The sequence below is a fragment of the Haliotis rubra genome, unplaced genomic scaffold, assembly GCF_003918875.1.
Source record: "Haliotis rubra isolate DU_JTF1 unplaced genomic scaffold, ASM391887v1 Scf28, whole genome shotgun sequence".
NCBI classification, from domain to species: domain Eukaryota; kingdom Metazoa; phylum Mollusca; class Gastropoda; order Lepetellida; family Haliotidae; genus Haliotis; species Haliotis rubra.
This window is the reverse complement of record NW_025766891.1, coordinates 2,806,142-2,825,925: the sequence shown is the minus strand read 5'-3', so window position 1 is coordinate 2,825,925 and position 19,784 is coordinate 2,806,142. Positions and strand designations below refer to the sequence as shown.

Sequence of the window (19,784 nt, the reverse complement as noted above, 5' to 3'; positions counted from 1 at the left end):
GACACTCTTTAGAGTAGGGACGATCTTTATAGTTGGGACACTTTTTAGAGTTGGGACCCTCTTTAGAGTAGGGGCGTTCTTTAGAGTTGGGACACTATTTAGAGTTGGGACCCTCTTTAGAGTAGGGACTCTCTTTAGAGTAGGGGCGTTCTTTAGAGTTGGGACACTGTTTAGAGTTGGGACCCTCTTTAGAGTAGGGACTCTCTTTAGAGTAGGGGCGCTGTTTAGAGTTGGGACACTCTTTAGAGTTGGGACTCTCTTTAGAGTAGGGACACTCTTTAGAGTAGGGACGATCTTTATAGTTGGGACACTCTTTAGAGTAGGGACACTCTTTAGAGATCACACCGTCTTTAAAACAATCAAAATTAGTGAAGATACAGGTACGGTAACCGTGCAATACGGAACTCGTCAAAGCTCACCGTGTTGCTTAAATGGGTTTGTCATACACATCGGTATTCGTGTCTGCACTTATAGATTTTATGTCGTGGAGAGTAATATAATTCGATAAACGGTATCTATTTGTGATAGTCTAGTTACTTTTACTGTCCTTTGTCGACAGATATTTTACATTGATAGCTTTGTTTTCATCGCTATATGGCTGTAATATTGCAGATGCGATATACAATTATAACTCACCCACACTCGATAAACGGTATGATATTCATTTTGTCCAGTACACCACACACTACGATATGTGAGGTCGTATCTATTTGTCAGCGTGATAAAGCTATTTCAATTACGAACTATAAGTGGGTCACTTAGCTGCGGATCTATACGGAGGCCGGCCGGATTGATATGCTCAGCAACAAACGAGGTAAGGTGTTGTTGATCAAAGTCCACTCACTACTGCAGTTTGTCACTGTCGGTCCAGGTATTTATGTTTTGTCTCTGTTCACAGGTGTTGAGTTTGTAATTACTGGAGAGACGTTTTACTGTTGTATAAATATGATACTGATGGCGATTACGGCATGGTTAGACATAACGTCGAGGTCAACATTACCTCATAACTGCCAGTGATTACATACAGTCGTCTTTGTTCATGGTATCCTGTTTTGATTCGTCACTCTGTGTCAAGCCACGCCACTATGAATTTCTAATTACCTAGGAGACGTTCCACTGTTGTGTAAACAATGAGCTAACGTCGAGGTCAACATGACCTCATAACTGCCAGTGATAACATACATTCGTGTTGGTTCATTGTATCCCGTTTTGATTCGTCATTCTGTGTCAAGCCACGCCACAATGAATTTCTAATTACCGGAGAGACGTTTTACTGTTGTGTAAGCATGTTACTGCTTGCGATGACGGCATGGAAGTATAGACATAACGCTGAGGTCAACTTGACCGCTCGATCACAGTTCTATTTACATTGGTGTCCTGTTTAGCTTCGTCATTCTATCGTTATAAAAGCTTGAGGTTTCTGGATGAGATGAATTTGTGTCACTTGGCAATACAGGCCAACTATACCACGCCACGACATGACACACCACGTCACACCACGATACAGTGCTGTCTTTGAAGTATTATGTTTCAATGATTAATGTAGTATATTACTGATATTTGATACCGTTGACAAGATGTCACTTTGCCATATCGAAACGTGTAGTATCAGCAAAGTGCAGTATAGGAGATTGACATGCGGCATCACAGTTCTAGCACGTCCTTGTCAGTGGTGTTACAGTTAATAACGTCGTAGGTAGAATTGATGTACCTCTATATACCGTAGGCATTGATGTCACAGTTAATAACGACGTAGGTAGAATTGATATACCTCTATATACCGTAGGCATCGATGTTATGTACAGTTAATCACGTCGTGGGTAGAGTTCATGTACCTTTATATACCGTAGGCATTGATGTCACAGTTAACCATGATGTAGGTAGAATTGATATACCTCTATATACCGTAGGCATTGATGTTATGTACAGTTAATCACGTCGTGGGTAGAGTTCATGTACCTTTATATACCGTAGGCATTGATGTCACAGTTAACCATGATGTAGGTAGAATTGATATACCTCTATATACCGTAGGCATTGATGTTATGTACAGTTAATCACGTCGTGGGTAGAGTTCATGTACCTTTATATACCGTAGGCATTGATGTCACAGTTAACCATGATGTAGGTAGAATTGATATACCTCTATATACCGTAGGCATTGATGTTATGTACAGTTAATCACGTCGTGGGTAGAGTTCATGTACCTTTATATACCGTAGGCATTGATGTCACAGTTAATCATGATGTAGGTAGAATTGATATACCTCTATACACCGTAGGCATTGATGTTATGTACAGTTAATCACGTCGTGGGTAGAGTTCATGTACCTTTATATACCGTAGGCATTGATGTCACAGTTAATCATGATGTAGGTAGAATTGATATACCTCTATATACCGTAGGCATCGATGTTATGTACAGTTAATCACGTCGTGGGTAGAGTTCATGTACCTTTATATACCGTAGGCATTGATGTCACAGTTAATCATGATGTAGGTAGAATTGATATACCTCTATATACCGTAGGCATTGATGTTATGTACAGTTAATCACGTCGTGGGTAGAGTTCATGTACCTTTATATACCGTAGGCATTGATGTCACAGTTAATCATGATGTAGGTAGAATTGATATACCTCTATACACCGTAGGCATTGATGTCACTGTTAATCATGATGTAGGTAGAATTGATACACCTCTATAAACCGTAGGCATTGATGTCAGTTTATCATGATGTAGGTAGAATAGATATACCTCTATATACCGTAGGCATTGATGTCACAGTTACTCATGACGTAGGTAGAATTGATATACCTCTATATAACGTAGTCATTGATGTCACAGTTAACCATGATGTAGGTAGAATTGATACACCTCTATATACCGTAGGCATCGATGTTATGTACAGTTAATCACGTCGTGGGTAGATTTCATGTACCTGTGTATACCATAGGCATTGATGTTATGTACAGTTAATCACGTCGTAGGTAGAATTGATATACCTCTATATACCGTAGGCATTGATGTCACAGTTAATCATGATGTAGGTAGAATTGATATACCTCTATATCTCGTAGGCATTGATGTCAGTGTTAATCATGATGTAGGTAGAATTGATACACCTCTATAAACCGTAGGCATTGATGTCAGTTAATCATGATGTAGGTAGAATTGATATACCTCTATATACCGTAGGCATTGATGTCACAGTTAATCAAGATGTAGGTAGAATTGATATACCTCTATATACCGTAGGCACTGATGTCACTGTTAATCATGATGTAGGTAGAATTGATACACCTCTATAAACCGTAGGCATTGATGTCAGTTTATCATGATGTAGGTAGAATAGATATACCTCTATACACCGTAGGCATTGATGTCACAGTTACTCATGACGTAGGTAGAATTGATATACCTCTATATAACGTAGTCATTGATGTCACAGTTAACCATGATGTAGGTAGAATTGATATACCTCTATACACCGTAGGCATTGATGTCACAGTTAATCAAGATGTAGGTAGAATTGATACACCTCTATATACCGTAGCTATCGATCTTACAGTTACTCCTGACGTAGGTAGAATTGATATACCTCTATATAACGTAGTCATTGATGTCACAGTTAACCATGATGTAGGTAGAATTGATACACCTCTATACACTGTAGGCATTGATGTCACAGTTAATCAAGATGTAGGTAGAATTGATACGCCTCTATATACCGTAGCTATCGATCTTACAGTTACTCATGACGTAGGTAGAATTGATATACCTCTATATAACGTAGTCATTGATGTCACAGTTAATCATGATGTAGGTTGAATTGATACACCTGTATATACCGTAGGCATTGATGTCACAGATAATCATGATGTAGGTAGAATTGATACACCTCTATATAACGTAGTCATTGATGTCACAGTTAACCACGATGTAGGTAGAATTGATATACCTCTATATACCGTAGGCATTGATGTCACAGTTAATCATGATATAGGTAGAATTGATATACCTCTATATACCGTAGGCATTGATGTCACAGTTTACCATGATGTTGGTAGAATTGATATACCTCTATATACCGTTGCCATCGATCTTACAGTTACTCATGACGTAGGTAGAATTGATATACCTCTGTATATCGTAGGCATTGATGTCACAGTTTACCATGTTGTAGGTAGAATTGATATACCTCTATATACCGTAGGCATTGATGTCACAGTTTACCATGTTGTAGGTAGAATTGATACACCTCTATACACCGTAGGCATTGATGTCACAGTTAATCAAGATGTAGGTAGAATTGATACACCTCTATATACTGTAGCTATCGATCTTACAGTTACTCATGACGTAGGTAGAATTGATATACCTCTATATAACGTAGTCATTCATGTCACAGTTAATCATGATGTAGGTTGAATTGATACACCTGTATATACCGTAGGCATTGATGTCACAGTTAATCATGATGTAGGTAGAATTGATACACCTCTATATAACGTAGTCATTGATGTCACAGTTAATCATGATGTAGGTAGAATTGATATACCTCTATATACCGTAGGCATTGATGTCACAGATAATCATGATGTAGGTAGAATTGATACACCTCTATATAACGTAGTCATTGATGTCACAGTTAACCATGATGTAGGTAGAATTGATACACCTCTATATACCGTAGGCATTGATGTCACAGTTAATCATGATGTAGGTAGAATTGATATACCTCTATATACCGTAGGAATTGATGTCACAGTTTACCATGATGTTGGTAGAATTGATATACCTCTATATACCGTTGCCATCGATCTTACAGTTACTCATGACGTAGGTAGAATTGATATACCTCTGTATATCGTAGGCATTGATGTCACAGTTTACCATGTTGTAGGTAGAATTGATACACCTCTATATACCGTAGGCATTGATGTCACAGTTTACCATGTTGTAGGTAGAATTGATATACCTCTATACACCGTAGGCATTGATGTCACAGTTTATCATGATGTAGGTAGAATTGATATACCTCTATATACCGTAGCTATCGATCTTACAGTTACTCCTGACGTAGGTAGAATTGATATACCTCTATATAACGTAGGCAATGATGTTACGGTTAATCAAGATGTAGGTTGAATTGATATACCTCTATATACCGTAGGCATTGATGTCACAGTTAATCATGATGTAGGTAGAATCGATATACCTCTATAAACCGTAGGCATTGATGTCACAGTTAATCAAGATGCAGGTAGAATTGATATACCTCCATATACCGTAGGCATTGATGTCACAGTTTACCATGATGTTGGTAGAGTGACTGAGTGAGTTAATATTAACGTCACATCAGCAATATTTCAGCCATATCGTGACGAGAACATATAATATTGAAATGAAATATATGTATATCATAAAAAAACCTGCCGACGAAGGATAGTAAAACAACTAGAATATCACAGATATGTATGTAAAACTAGTAAATAAATCTAAAACGTTTTAACTGTAGGGGGAAAAAACAATACAGTATAAAAATGGGCTATAAATCGCCAATAACTGAAGGTAGATCACCATACCAGGGACCATGGGGACTTACATTACTTTTGCTACCTGCATGGACCCTAGTTGGATTGACACCATCCCTTCAGCAATTGGCGACAGAAGAGAAATCTAACCTTAAATTAAAAGCACACATATTCTACGATTAAAAACGTGGCAAGCCTAAATCTACTCTAAATGTGTTTGGACTTACGTACCTGATGTTGGTAGAATTGATATACCTCTATATACCGTAGGTAATGATGTTACAGTTAATCACGACGTAGGTAGAATTAAAACACCTCTATAAGACGTAGGCATTGATGTTATAGTTAAACCTTCCATAGTTCCAAAACATGTAAGCAATACTAATGATAACACAACAACTGATCTTTTAGGGGTAAAGGGTCAAGTTTATTTTTAACTTGACAACATTAACAAATCCAAACATGTAATTAATCATTACAAAACACTGCAATTTTCTCCATGCGGAGACACTTGACACTTGAAGCATAGGTATAAATAAATAGGTATGAATATTGCAACACTGCAAACACCAAACATGAAATTTATTATATAGGAGACAGCAAATCTATAAAAGGGTGGGCAAGGGCGGGTATTTTCGTCTGCTATGGTTCAAAGGTGATCTTGGACTGTCATGCCCCTTAGCTCATTAACAAAATATAAACAAGGCCCTTAGCACCTGAATAAATACAGTTATCTCCCTTAGGCCAGTGGTGAAGGGTGGGGAAATTAAGTTTCCAAGAGCTACGTCCCTTTACCTACAAATCAAGCCTTAAGTAGGTTATGCTGTAAGTTTTAATGTCAAATAAAATAGTTTTATTTTCAACTTCATCATGTTGTAGGTAGAACTGATACACCTCTATATACCGTAGGCATTGATGTTACAGTTAATGAAGTCGTAGGAATAATTGATACACCTCTATACGACCCTGGCATCACTGTAACATTTAATCATGTATTTAGATACCTCAAGACGATGTAGGCATCAATGCGATAGTTAATCATGACCTAAGTAGAATTGAGTCGCCTCTATACGACGTAGGCATCGATGTTACAGTTACAGAATTGATAGGATTTTGTTTAATGAAACATTAAAAATGAAAATCCCACTAATCTCGCGGTCACTACACACTAACTGGTGACTATAAAGGTACACGTCCTCAAATTGTTTTTTCACATATCTAAAGATGATTGTAAGCCTTACCAAGATTGTCGTCTCAAAGAAATAGTTTCATTGGCCACAGTAAGATGGCTCTCAAGCACTAGGACTACTGAACGTTTAACGTAGGACATTTCTGGATCCTTACCGTTCGCAAGCAACAGTGTATGAAAGCTTCAAGTGGAATTCACTGTGAACATTATAGATGCGTATGCCTATCTAACTCATCCTTCTGTGAGTTCGTCTTGATGTACAGGCGCTGTTGCAACGTGAGATCAGGGTGACATTAGTTGTGTTGTGCATGAATGATTTATGTTGAAGCAAAGGAATCTGTTTCTCACCAAAACATGCACTCAATTAAACATTAATTAATTAATCCAAGAGACACTAAGTCACGGGCAAAAGTTGAGTTAGTCAGGTCGGATAGGTACAGTATTCAAGTCCCGTGGAAGTTTTGTGATGAAAGCAAGACATTGTGTTTTTTATATTCATCAGACATGCTAGTTAAATAAAAAGTTTGGTTCCAAGCTGAAATATGGTGCAAATATTACTTTTGAGCACTGTACAAAATGGTAGTGAAAAACGTCCAGGAGGTCATAATGGGAGACTTAAATATTGAAAGTTTGAGGTTATTACCTTTATCCATGTGTGTTTCTTTATTCCATGGAGTTTGTTCTTTGAAGAAAACCAAAAAAATAATTTAAAAAAAATAATAATAAAAATAAAAATAATGAACACTCCCTCTCTCTCAAAATGGCAGCTAGCAGACGAATTTGAGCAGATGTAGGTTTTGTGCATTTTGTCAGTATACGGTTGATTCAGTTCATAAAATCAATGTAATTCAAGTTATTAATAAAGGTTAAAGAATAGGTTACCAAATGTATGTTTGCATATTTTCCAAAAACAGCTGTGCATGAAACTATATAGAGATGTTTATTTCTGTTTGATGAAACTGTCACCAAGGGAGCAGTCCTTATTTCAAAATATAGTTAGTCAATATCAAATTTATGTTTTATCAATTTTTTATTTAATATGTCCAAATCTTTTCTTCTAAAAGCATATATATTTTTAAAATTGATAAGAATATAATGAAATGATGGGGAGAAAACACTATTTTCTGCTTCATACTCTCTCAGTCAAATCTCTTGTAACAATTTTAAGGTGTTTAGTACTTTCATTTCGAATCATTCTAAAATGGTTATAATCTTTGAAAAAAAATTATACAAATAAATGAGGGGAGAAATCCTTTTTTCATGTATCTCTGTCAACAAAATTACTTTTTCAAATACAGATGTCGATATGGAATCTGATTGTCAAGTTGCACAACTGACAGAGACAGATAATCTGTTCCTCAAGTGTATCATATGCCAACAAGAGACAAAAGAAAGACTTGTTGAAAATCCGTCAAGTTATGAAAAATTACTGAACTTTGTAAAAGAACGAGCACAATATGGTGATGAAAACTTTCCTGAGATACAGAGGAGGCTAAGTTGTGTGACAAATGAGGACTTGGTTAAGGCTGCGGCAAGCTGGCATCCATCCTGCTATAAGAACACCGTGAATACAGATAAGTGTAGACGTGCCAAAGCTCGTTATGAAAAGAATCTTTCCAAAACATCAAAAGATGCCTCTCCACCAGCGTCTAGCACTTTCACTCGTTCCAAATCTGTCCCATTTGATGACAAACTATGTTTCTTCTGTGATAGACCAGCCAGTAGACTCCAGTCACTTCACAAGGTCCTCACTGACCAAGCTGGTCAAAATCTACACAAAGCAATTGAACAGAACAACAATAACACATTTAATGTCAAGCTAAGCACTGCTTTAAACCCGGATGACGCCCATGCCGTTGACATTCGGTATCATAAAAAATGTTGGGTCAGCAATGTTACAAATGTCCTGCGGGAATCATCCATGGGGCAAAGTTCAAATTTTCGATCTGATGAAATTGCAGCAGAGATCGAGTTTATTAGCCTCTTAAAAGAGGATTTGAGAGAAGGGAAAGTGCTGCAGATGGCTAATCTGCAGGTGTCATATCAGAACATCAGATCATCAAACGGTGTAGTAAATCCTGAATGTCACAGAGCTAAAGTAAAAGAATTACTTCAAAGTGAAATACCTGGAATAGAGTTTCATCGATCCAAACGCAGGAATGAATCTGATCTTGTGAGTGTAAAATGTTCCAGAGATGCTGCAATAGGCGCAGCCTCAGAAGAGCAGCAGCTTAACGAGACAGTTGATAATATGAAAACTATATTTGATGCTGCCCGGATTCTTCGAAAAGCAATAGGCAAAGTGGACAAATGGGTTTTCACAGGGTCGCTAACTGATGCTGCCATACCAAAGGAGCTGTATATGTTCTTTCGCTGGTTGCTGCAAGGACCGAATGTCACACTATCATCAGAGGGCAAACGATCTACAGTGAGCAGACATGCCAAGAGTCTTGCTTGACAGACAACTATGTCTTTCTGTCTATCTGATCGCCAGTGTGCATCAAAATCTGATGTAGTCAGGTACCACCGAGAAATGCCACAACAATTAGCAGTTGGCATTGCTATTCGCCAAGCAATACGCTGTAAGAAAGTGATCAATATGTTGCATGGATTTGGTGTCTCAGTTGACTATGACAGACTACTTCGACTTGAAACCCAGATTGCAAATGCTGCTTTAGCCAGAATTGAACAGGAAGAAGTGTATGTGCCACCCAACATTGTCAATGGCCGACACATATTCTTTGCAGTTGATAATGTAGATTTTGCTGAAGATACGCCAGATGGAAAGCACACGTTACATGGTACTATTATGGCAGTGTATCAACAATGTCAGCCAAATGATGATCTCAAAAGAATCCAGCTACATGGCCCAGCAAGTGCTCGTTCAATTGAACATCTGCCAGACACTATCACAAGACTACTTGAATGTCAAATGCCAAAAACACTGAGGCCATCAAGGCCTGCTGAGGCCACATTTACCCTGATGCAAGAAAGACGCCAAATGAGTGACTACAAAAGTGACATAACATGGCTTTTTGCTAAGACCCTGACAAGGCTGAAATGTCGAAATAATGATAAGCAAATCAATACAGAGTCTCAGGAAATGGATGAGCTACAATTGGAGTCAGCAGAAGAGGCCAAGGCACCAAACCCCGGAGATGAAGATTATACTCCAACATGGTCAGCCTACAACTCCTTGATAAGCAGAGAAATGCCAGTGACTGGTGTCAGTACCCCTCCACTGATTCCTGCACCTGCACATGAATGGCAGACACTTTTGACTGTGTTGAAGAAAGCTCAGGGCATCTCCACCAAAGTTGTCGGTGAAGGACATAAGACTGTGATCACTCTTGACATGGGACTTTACAAACCAGCAAAGCAGCTACAGATGTCTCGAAATGACTGCACACACCTCATTCTCCGACCAGGAGAACTCCATACAGTTATGGCTCAGCTGCGTACTATAGGATCTTTCATAGAAAACAGTGGAATAGATATGTCTTGGATTGAGGCAGACCTCTATGGGCCAGTAACAGTGGAACAGATTTTGGATGGGAAACATGTCAAACGTGCCATACAGGCTCATCTGACCACATTGCAGGCATTGTTCATGCTGTATGGGGAAGCTTTCTTTGAAGACAAAGAAGACATTAAACAGACCTGCACAGCGAAGGCCCAGGCTATAAACACTTCTTGCAAGAATGCAGATTCACAGAGTGTGAAAACTGCTCATGATGATTTCAATCAAACCATTGAGTCACTTCAAATCACCTATGAAATGAAAATGTTTGAGAAAAAAATGAACAGGAAGCCAGTCGCCAATGCCATGCTGCAGTACATGCAAATGGTAATAGAGATGTTGAACTACATACGAGCTGTTCGTTCTGGTGACTGGAAACTGCATCTTGAGACAACCCAGATATTTGTCAAACACTTCTTTGCCCATGACAAGTTGAACTATGCACGCATGATCCCAGTTTATCTAGCAGACATGCAGGCAGTCTCTGAGAGAGATCCAGATATCTGGTCAGAATTTATGAAGGGCAACTGGATTGTCAATAAGAACACAATTCCATTTTGTGCAATTGGAGCGGACCATGCACTGGAACAAGTAAACCGTGCTATGAAAGTATCTGGAGGACTCATTGGTATTACTCTCAACACAGCAGCTCGTAACAGATTTTTTCTGGCAGCTCCTGAACTGGCATGTTTGGCTGAAGAAGCTCGCAAAATGGCAGGATTAGTGAAAGTTGAAGCTACTCATCATCATGAAAACACTAGAGCTAAACTGAAGCAACAAGAAAAGAATGTGACAAGTCTGATGGAAACCATCTCTGATTTTACTAACCCTTTCAGTCTTGAACAACCAAATGGGCAACTCATCAACTTGGTCTCAAAGGCAGTGATGCCATCACATGTTCAAATGGACATCAAGAGGAGAACAGAGGTGGGTGAAGAATGTTTTCAAACCTTTGTCAGTGAGAGAATAAGAAATGAACACGTCAATTTGTGGGCACCCATGAAGAAATTACAGCTACAAATGTGGTCGTCCTCTGCAAAGAAGGTGCAGGTGAACACAGAAAAAGCAGTCATTGAACTCCGCGAAGACAGAGCGTTATTTGCCCGGCTACTAATTGTCTCAAAAGCAAGACCTGAAGTAAATCTTGAGGAGGCAATTGGCAAGTTTGAATTCTCCGTGGTTCCTAGATCTCTGTTTGCAGCTGATGGTAGTTTGTTGCACACCACATCAAAAAGTGATTTGATGTCCATCCTGGAAAATCTACAGAGGAATGCCACAAGTGATGAAGTTTCATCAGAAGATCCAAGTGAAAAAAAGGCAAGTTGCCATAGTTGATGGGATGGCAGATCTACAATCACTTGACAAACCAACATGGGTAAGGACATGTTCAGACATGGCAGACCATTTTGCTCACAGGCATTGGCAAAAGTATGCTAAATATGATGAGGTTCACTTGGTGTTTGACAGATACGACATTTCAAACTCCCTGAAAATGTCCACTAGGAACAGAAGGCAAGGTGGGAATATTGCTGTTGCATATCACATTACAGACACAACATCTATCAGTAGGATCAGCATGCAAAACTTGTTGGCTCATACACAGACAAAGGATGAGATTACAGCATATCTTGCAAGAAAACTACTCAACCATCCTCTAACTTTGGGAAAAGAATTAGTTGTTGCATGGAGTGACAAAGCTGATGCCTGCCACAGAGATGTTGCTCATCTTGCAAGCAATCAAGAGGAGGCTGATACAAAGCTAATTCTCCATGCCCATGAAGCAACAAGGGCAGGTGCAACCACAGTTCACATATTTTCTCCTGACACTGATGTTTTCGTTTTGGCAATTAGACATTATATTGATCTGTGCCAGGACACGTGTTTCATCACAGGCAATAAAGAGAAACACAGGATCATCAAACTGGAACCACTTGTTGGATTACTGGGGCCAAACAAGGCAGCTGCATTACCTGCATTTCATGCATTCTCTGGGGCAGACATTACTGGAAGGTTTTCTGGAAAAGGAAAACAGTTATGCTGGAGGGCATTGCAGAATTTAAATGATGAAACATTATCAGCATTTGCACAACTTGGTACCACAGTTTGGCCCTCTGATCAGACACTGGCTGCCCTAGAGAAGTATGTTTGTAAGTTGTATGTTCCACAAGGACACTTTGATTGCGTTTCAAAAGCACGCTGGTGGTTGTTTACAAAGAAACAAGCACAAGCAGAAAATCTTCCACCAACCGCTGCAGCACTACAACCAGCCATACTGAGATCACACTTTCAAGCATATATCTGGCATAATGCCATCTGCGCCAACATTGAACTTCCTTCCCCCGAAAAGTATGGCTGGACTCTAACCGAGGATGGTTTCAAACCAGTCACCACAACAGTTCCTCCAGCTCCTGCAGCGATCATTCAACTGGTGAAATGTGGCTGCACAGCATCAAGATGTTCCAACAGACTCTGTGTATGTCACAAGAACAGACTCCCATGCACCGAAATGTGTGCATGCTCAAGGGCTGACTCTTGTGAAAATGTATTCACCATTCAGTTCAGTGTTTCTGACACTGACTCTGATAGTGACTGATATGAAACACCAAACATTCAAGTCATTGGACATGAGTTTTACTCATATTAATTTCATTAAATTGAATGACCGACCAAATTGATTGTGTATACTAGAAGTAAAGACAGTTTGACTTGAACTTTTATAGTCAGGTCATGGCAACCGCAACATGTTTGATCAAGAGAAAAGGCCTTAATGATTATTTCTGGATCTGTTTCATTGTAAGACCTCTTCTAATGTTGTTAAACAGGGTAAGGAGCATATTCCTTTTTCATATCGTACTAGTTCTATATAAAATATATATGGTTTTTTTCAGAAATAGGGTTTTTATTCATCATCGTGACATGAATCATCATTATCTTTAGAACTAAAATATGTTTTGCTGTAAATTTTAGACTAAAAGCAAACTAAAACGATCTGGTGACTTACAGCATATGATAAATATATACCTTAACCAAATATGCATGGTATTTGATATTAAACCATTGTTTTGTTCCATGTTTTGCAACTTTTTCAGTTCCCGGTTAAATTTTGGCGGCCATCTTGGATTTTGAGCTAAAAATAGCTTTCGCATTAATATTCAGATTGGAACCAAACTTTTTTAAACTCCTTTAAGTAATGAACACTAAAAAGTATATGATTTGCTTTCATCAAAAACTTGCACGGAATCCCATAAGCTCCTTGACTACCGGGTTCGATTCCCCACATAGGTACAATGTGTGAAGATCATTTCTGGTCTGCCGTGATATTGCTGGAACATTGCTAAAAGTGGCGAAAATCTAAAACTCACTCATTCACTCACTTCGGTACATTCAATTCCCCTTTGATTTTATTATGTTACAGACGACAATGTATTGCTGTACTCTACCGTTCCTCGTGGGTGTCGCAGTGGCCTTTGCTGGCCTGTCCTATGTCATGTACATACCCATTAGGGAAGGCGTTGTCGACACCTCTCAAGCAAGGACCAGCGCCACTTTTTCAAGACTGATTGGTATAGTGGTAGGTTGTCTGATCAATATTTTACCTCATTCTTGGTCTCAAAAGTGGGATCTTGAAATTGGTTATATTTGTTTAACGCGGATTATCTGGAGCAAGAGATATCAAGAGTTTCATTATATTTCAGAAAGCTCACCAATTGGATCAATGTTTTGAATAATTCTAGGTCTTACAGGTGATATCTTGAAATTGCACATATATATGTTACATGTCCATCGAAAAGCTGGAAGGGTGGCGAGGTGGTGTTAGTTTATAATATTATAGGATATTTATATAGCGCACATATCCAGGCAACTAGTGCATGCTCAAGGCGCTGGTATGTTTCTCTTGATCATTGGATGTCTATCTCTACGGCACATCGTATTATCAATCTTAACTCCCTGGGGAGTATACAACTCTTGCACCCACCAGGCGCACAGAGTTAGTGTGGCTTTCTCCTAACGATGTTCCCATTCACAGCTGGGTGGACTGGGACACATAGTCACAGTACTTTGTCCAAGTTCACTGCACGTTGCTGTACCCGCAACTTGGTGTTCGCACGTATTCATGTGGCCACCATTTGGTCATATACCAACGGATTCGTGGGTTCTTTTAAGTGCACAGGGCTGTGTACTGTAAACTAGGGGTTGTGACAACACGGAAAGAGTCTGCACACAAAGTTGACTCTAAGGTTTTTACACCCGGTCACAGGTGGGCTCAATCCCGACACCTCAACCTCGCTGGATCACTAGCCTTAGCCTAAGCCTTAGCAAGCTCGCCCACCGCGCCCCCACGACCGAACTAGTATCACGACGGAGTGAGTCAAATCAGTGAATTCAATGACCGCTGATCAAACTGTAAAGGTGAAAGAAGCGTGTTAGATTACAGTTGACCATGGACAATCAGTCTTCCGTTTTGCACTTTGAATAACGAAACATCCACATCATGCTGAAAGAGAAGGGTGGGTAAGAGAGTGAGATTTTACGCCGCTTTAAACAATATTCCAGCAATATCACGACGGGGTACACCAGAGATGGGCTTCACATATTGTAACCATGTGGGGAATCGAACCTCTAGCCTTTGACGTGAGTATCGAACGCTATAACCACTAGGCAGTTTCATAGCCACATGCATATAGGCGTGTTCATACGCGTGCGCGTGCGTGTGTTTCTGATTATGTGTCTCATTGTACTAGTTCGGTCTTCTGTCGGCCCTACAGTTAGTACCCACTGAGATACCACGGATGCCCAACTCAGTATACAGATTCCCAGTCTATCTCTATAAAGCTGAGCGCCAGGCAACAACAACAGCCTTGTAGCGTTGTTTGTTTTAAAACGGCCAGGCATCCAACCAGACTCGTTACAGAGGCAGTCGGACAAACCTATAAACACGAGAATTATAACAAAAACAAATATCGGATATGAACACACGGTCATTGGATGGTTGTACATTTTTGTTAGAGAAATACTTCCCCTCTAATCTAATACAACTTACCTACTCTGATTAGGGAAATGATAATTCATCCACAGACACACAGGTGTTCCTTGAATAACACTGATTGTAGCCTGGTCCAGATGAGGGTTCTCTCTTGTCTCAACACAGTCTGAACCTGTTGCCTAGCTACAGCTGTGCCCCATCACAGGTGTTCGTTGAATAACACTGATTGTGGCCTGGTCCAGCTGAGGTGTCTCTCTTGTCTGAACACAGTCTGAACCTGTTGCCTAACTACAGCCGTACCCCATCATACAGCATCAAGGATATGAGTTGCAATGACGTACAGGATTCATAAAGTATTATCTACACATATTCCATTTCAATGTAAAATGTTCTCGTCACGATATGGCTGAAATATTGCCGCTGTGACGTTAAATATTAACTCACTCACTCATAAAGTATTATCAGGACATGTGTTTGAAATGTTTAAGTAGTAATCAACTGTCTTTCGTTTATGATGTCGTAACGATGTCCCACATGGGCCCACTCCGGTGTCTAGGTTACTCAAGATTTGACTTACAATCGAATATGCTCTTCCCAAAGACTTTTCCTAAACAGTTGTTTGACAAAGGTAACAAAATCCAGGGGTTTATTTAAGCTTTCAAAACGTTTATAGTACATGAATAGGTCGTTTGCAGATATGACATGTTACACACGCCCGATGAAGTTTCAGGTGAACAATTGGCTTGCCTTTGCATGTGTTTTGGGTGGATGTCTTTTCACGAACATCTGGTATTATTACTGTTTAGTTGTGATTTATCAACACACATGCTCTCCTATTCTCTTTCCCGTTGGTGTTATACTCTCACAAACATTTACATTGACGTATAATATCTTTTAAGGGTGGAGTGACAGAAGGTCTTGGAATTGCGAATCGTCTGACCGTGACGAGACTGATTACAAATCTACTCATGTCCGACAACAAACCGCCCCCCGATACAGATGAGCTGAAGGTAACTACGTATCTTGCTGTGTTGAATGGATCTAGAGGTACGAAAGCCCTTACGTACTACCGCAGTTGTGATGTTGTACTCGAATGTCAATGATGGCTGTTCATCTCCCAGGTTACTCCATGTCAGTCACAACGGGCCTACATGACATGACATTTAAAATATGTTGCAAAACGATTAAATATATCTCAATCGATGGGTTTACTTTTAACGATATATGTTAGCTAGTTTTACCTAATTTTGTGATACTCTAGTAATTTTACTGTTCATCGATGACAGGGTTTTATTTATTATATGTATGTATTTTGAACTCTCTCACTAGTTTTAGTTACGATATGGCTGAAATATTGCCGCTGTGACTTTAAATCTTAACTCACTCACTCACTCTCAAACGATGGTCTTTACTTGTGAACAGGCAGTTCCCCTTCCACACTCAATACGTGGATTTTCTCACGGTACTGTATATAAGTATATCTGTTATTATATAATTATTATTATTATTATAATTCTTTTTAGGTAGAAGACTACGTCTTTGATGACATTCCCGTAAGACTGTATCGGCCAACGAAAGCCAAGAACCCTTCGCCGTCTGTGATATATATACATGGTGGGGGCTGGACCATCCTAAACATGGGTATGGCAACACTTTATATATTCAATACTGACCTACTCCAACCATGGTGTCTGGACTCGTGAAGGTCCGGATGAGAATTGGTCTTTAGCAACCCATGCTTGTCGAAAGAGGCGACTAACGGGATCGGAAGGTCATGCTCGCTGATTTGATGCTCATGGTTACAGGGGCAGTGGGGTAGCCTAGTGGTTAAAGCGTTGGCTCGTCACGCCGAAGATCCGGGTTCGATTCCCCACATGGGCACAATGTGTTAAGCCCATTTCTGGTGTCCCCCGTCGTGATATTGCTGGAATATTGCTAAAAGCGGCGTAAAACTAAACTCAGTCAGTCAGTCAGTCATGATTACAATTACTGGATAGTCTAGTCCGGATTCGATTATGTACAAACCACCATCACATGGATATTGCTGATTGTGGCGCAAAACAACAAACAAAACCATAGCGATTGGCGTGAACGTGATGCTTGAATGCTGAACTGATACTTACGCTATCAACATTCTGCTCTGTCTAGTGTTTAAGATGTGTAACGATATATTCCTCAAGTAACACAATATTCTAACATACCCTGATATACAAATTCCTCAATTATGCACGTACAGTCATGTTTAAATAACTTGTTGTTTGCATGTATTGAGGATACTAATTGATATTGGAGGAAACGACGCAACTACATAACATGATACGATTTCATTGTTTTCCAGACATCTACGACGATGTTGTATCAGAATTTGCAGTTAGATCTGGATACATTTTTATTTCCATTGAGTGAGTAAAACCCAGACAGAAGGTGGAGGTCTATTCGAACCCCGTACAACCTCTAATTCATTGAGACACTTTATACAACAAAAGTAGGGTCATAGGGATATATTCCAACCGGGATTCATGAGATCATATACAAAGCACATATCTCACAACTAACATTTCTTCAAACTTGCTTCCTGTTCTGAGGTACAGAGAAAAAACATTATGACAGGACCCGTGAAGATCTGGGCTTGTATTGGTCTTCATGAACCCATGTTTGTCGTCAGGGGCGACTAACGGGATCGGATGGTCAGACTCCCTGACTTGGTTGACACACGTCATCGTATCCCAATTGCGTAGATCGATGCTAATGATGTTGATCACAGGATTTTCTGGTTAAGACTCGATTATTTACAGACCGCCGCCATATGGTTGGAGTATTGCTGCGTGCGGCGTAAAACAAAACTCACTCATTCACTCTGATGATACCGAAATGTCATTTGCCATGGATCTTCATTGACGTTACCAAATGGTGGCATCTGACGACGTCTTATTGACGTCTTATTATCATTATTACAAAACACATCTGGTTGTGGATGTAGCTGGTTTGTGTGTAGACGTTATGGGCACACCTGTTTTGTTTGCATGTTTTTTCAGTAGACACCAATCTCTATATTCAGCACTATATCACAGTTTTACGTGATTTGCGTTAAACAACAAACAAAAAATAACATGGAATTGATCTCCAATAACATCAATGAGATGTCGAAAATATTAAACTCTACAGGTACCCACTCGCTCCAGAGAATCCGTTCCCAATACCGTTTGACACCTGTGTGAAGGCTGCCCTTCACGTCTTCACACACGCAGAGACGTATGGAGTGGACCCAAAGAAGATTGCTATAGCAGGTAAGAAGCCTGTTACTGAAACACAAAACTCTCACTCTTGTTGTCCCACACAGTAACCATGTTCGAACCTCACGCACACACATGCACATACTCTCACTCACTCTCTCTCTCTCTCTCTCTCTCTCTCTCTCTCTCCTCGCACACACACACACACACACACACACACACACACACACACACACACACTGACAGTATAATCGCTTGTCTACAATATTTGGTAGTTCAAATGCTCTTTACATACTATTTCTCTTACTAATTCGTTAGAGAAGTAACAAACAAATATACATCTAATTACCTCACGTCTTCTTACACAGGAGACAGTGCTGGTGGTAATCTTGCTGCTGCAGTGGCTCTTAAACTCTCGGAGCTGAAGGACATCCCCAGACTGAGCTTCCAGTGGCTCATCTACCCAGTAACCCAAGCCTTCAGCTTCAAGACACCATCCTACATTTCCAATACGGATGCAGTACCCTACTTTCTGTCAATCGAGACGATGGCACAGTTTTGGTGCAACTACTTGGGTATCAACACACCGACCATGACAAAAGCCTTCAGAACCAATAACCATACTTCTAGGAAATTAAAACAATCCACATATGCTTCGTACGTTGATTCCCAGCTGCTGCCAACGAAATATCATCCCTCAGAAAATACAGGTTTAGACTATGGCGATGAGGAGATCTCCAATCAAATCGAGAAGATTATTTTGAATCCTTACTTTGCACCGTTGATGGCCCCGGATCTTAGTGGAGTAGCTCCAGCGTTTGTTGTCACAGCCGAGTTTGATGTTCTGAGGGATGATGGTCTGATGTATGCTCAGAGGATGAAGGACGCCGGTGTGGACGTGGTTGTCTACAACTCCCCAGGGTCTATACATGGCTTTATGATGTGGAGCGGTGGCATGCCTAAGTATGCAGACGCTGATCACACAATAGACATGTTTGTAAAGTATGCAAAGAAACAGTTTAAATGATCTGTTACTGTTCCTGTTCTCTCATGTTTGATTCATAATATTATAACTGTGCAAGTTGATTCTTCATCTGTATTTTTGTAATAAACTTTGTAAACTGGTCTTGAAAGGCGGTTCTAATTCCTAAGCCATATTTGCTGAGGCGAGTGAGCGAACATAGTGGATTTTTAAAATAAAGTGAAGTAATAGCCGTGCAATACGCTATTGGCCTCGAAGTATTGCGATGCATTGAGAGAGAGACGAGGGGTGGGGGAGAGATAGAGGGAGAGAGAGAGAGGGAACGAGAGAGGATGGGAA

General features: G+C 39.9%; 1 protein-coding gene across 1 annotated transcript; it reads left to right on the top strand.

Annotated features, from left to right (window-relative positions):
- The first annotated feature begins 762 nt into the window (after window positions 1–762).
- On the top strand, window positions 763–19,589 carry LOC124281143 (carboxylesterase NlhH-like). Its single transcript, XM_046717170.1, has 7 exons — window positions 763–814; window positions 13,662–13,817; window positions 16,130–16,240; window positions 16,754–16,871; window positions 17,569–17,632; window positions 18,396–18,517; window positions 18,832–19,589. The coding sequence occupies exons 2-7, from the start codon at window positions 13,668–13,670 to the stop codon at window positions 19,488–19,490; spliced, it is 1,224 nt and encodes a 407-aa protein (XP_046573126.1). The 5' UTR covers window positions 763–814; window positions 13,662–13,667; the 3' UTR covers window positions 19,491–19,589.
- The last annotated feature ends 195 nt before the right edge of the window (window positions 19,590–19,784 follow it).

Bases quoted from the DNA above. Each gene is read 5' to 3' on its own strand.
- LOC124281143 (XM_046717170.1), top strand. From the start codon at position 13,668: ATGTATTGCTGTACTCTACCGTTCCTCGTGGGTGTCGCAGTGGCCTTT. The intron at 13,818-16,129 runs GTAGGTTGTCTG...ATATCTTTTAAG, and splicing joins CAAGACTGATTGGTATAGTG to GGTGGAGTGACAGAAGGTCT. The intron at 18,518-18,831 runs GTAAGAAGCCTG...CTTCTTACACAG, and splicing joins AAAGAAGATTGCTATAGCAG to GAGACAGTGCTGGTGGTAAT.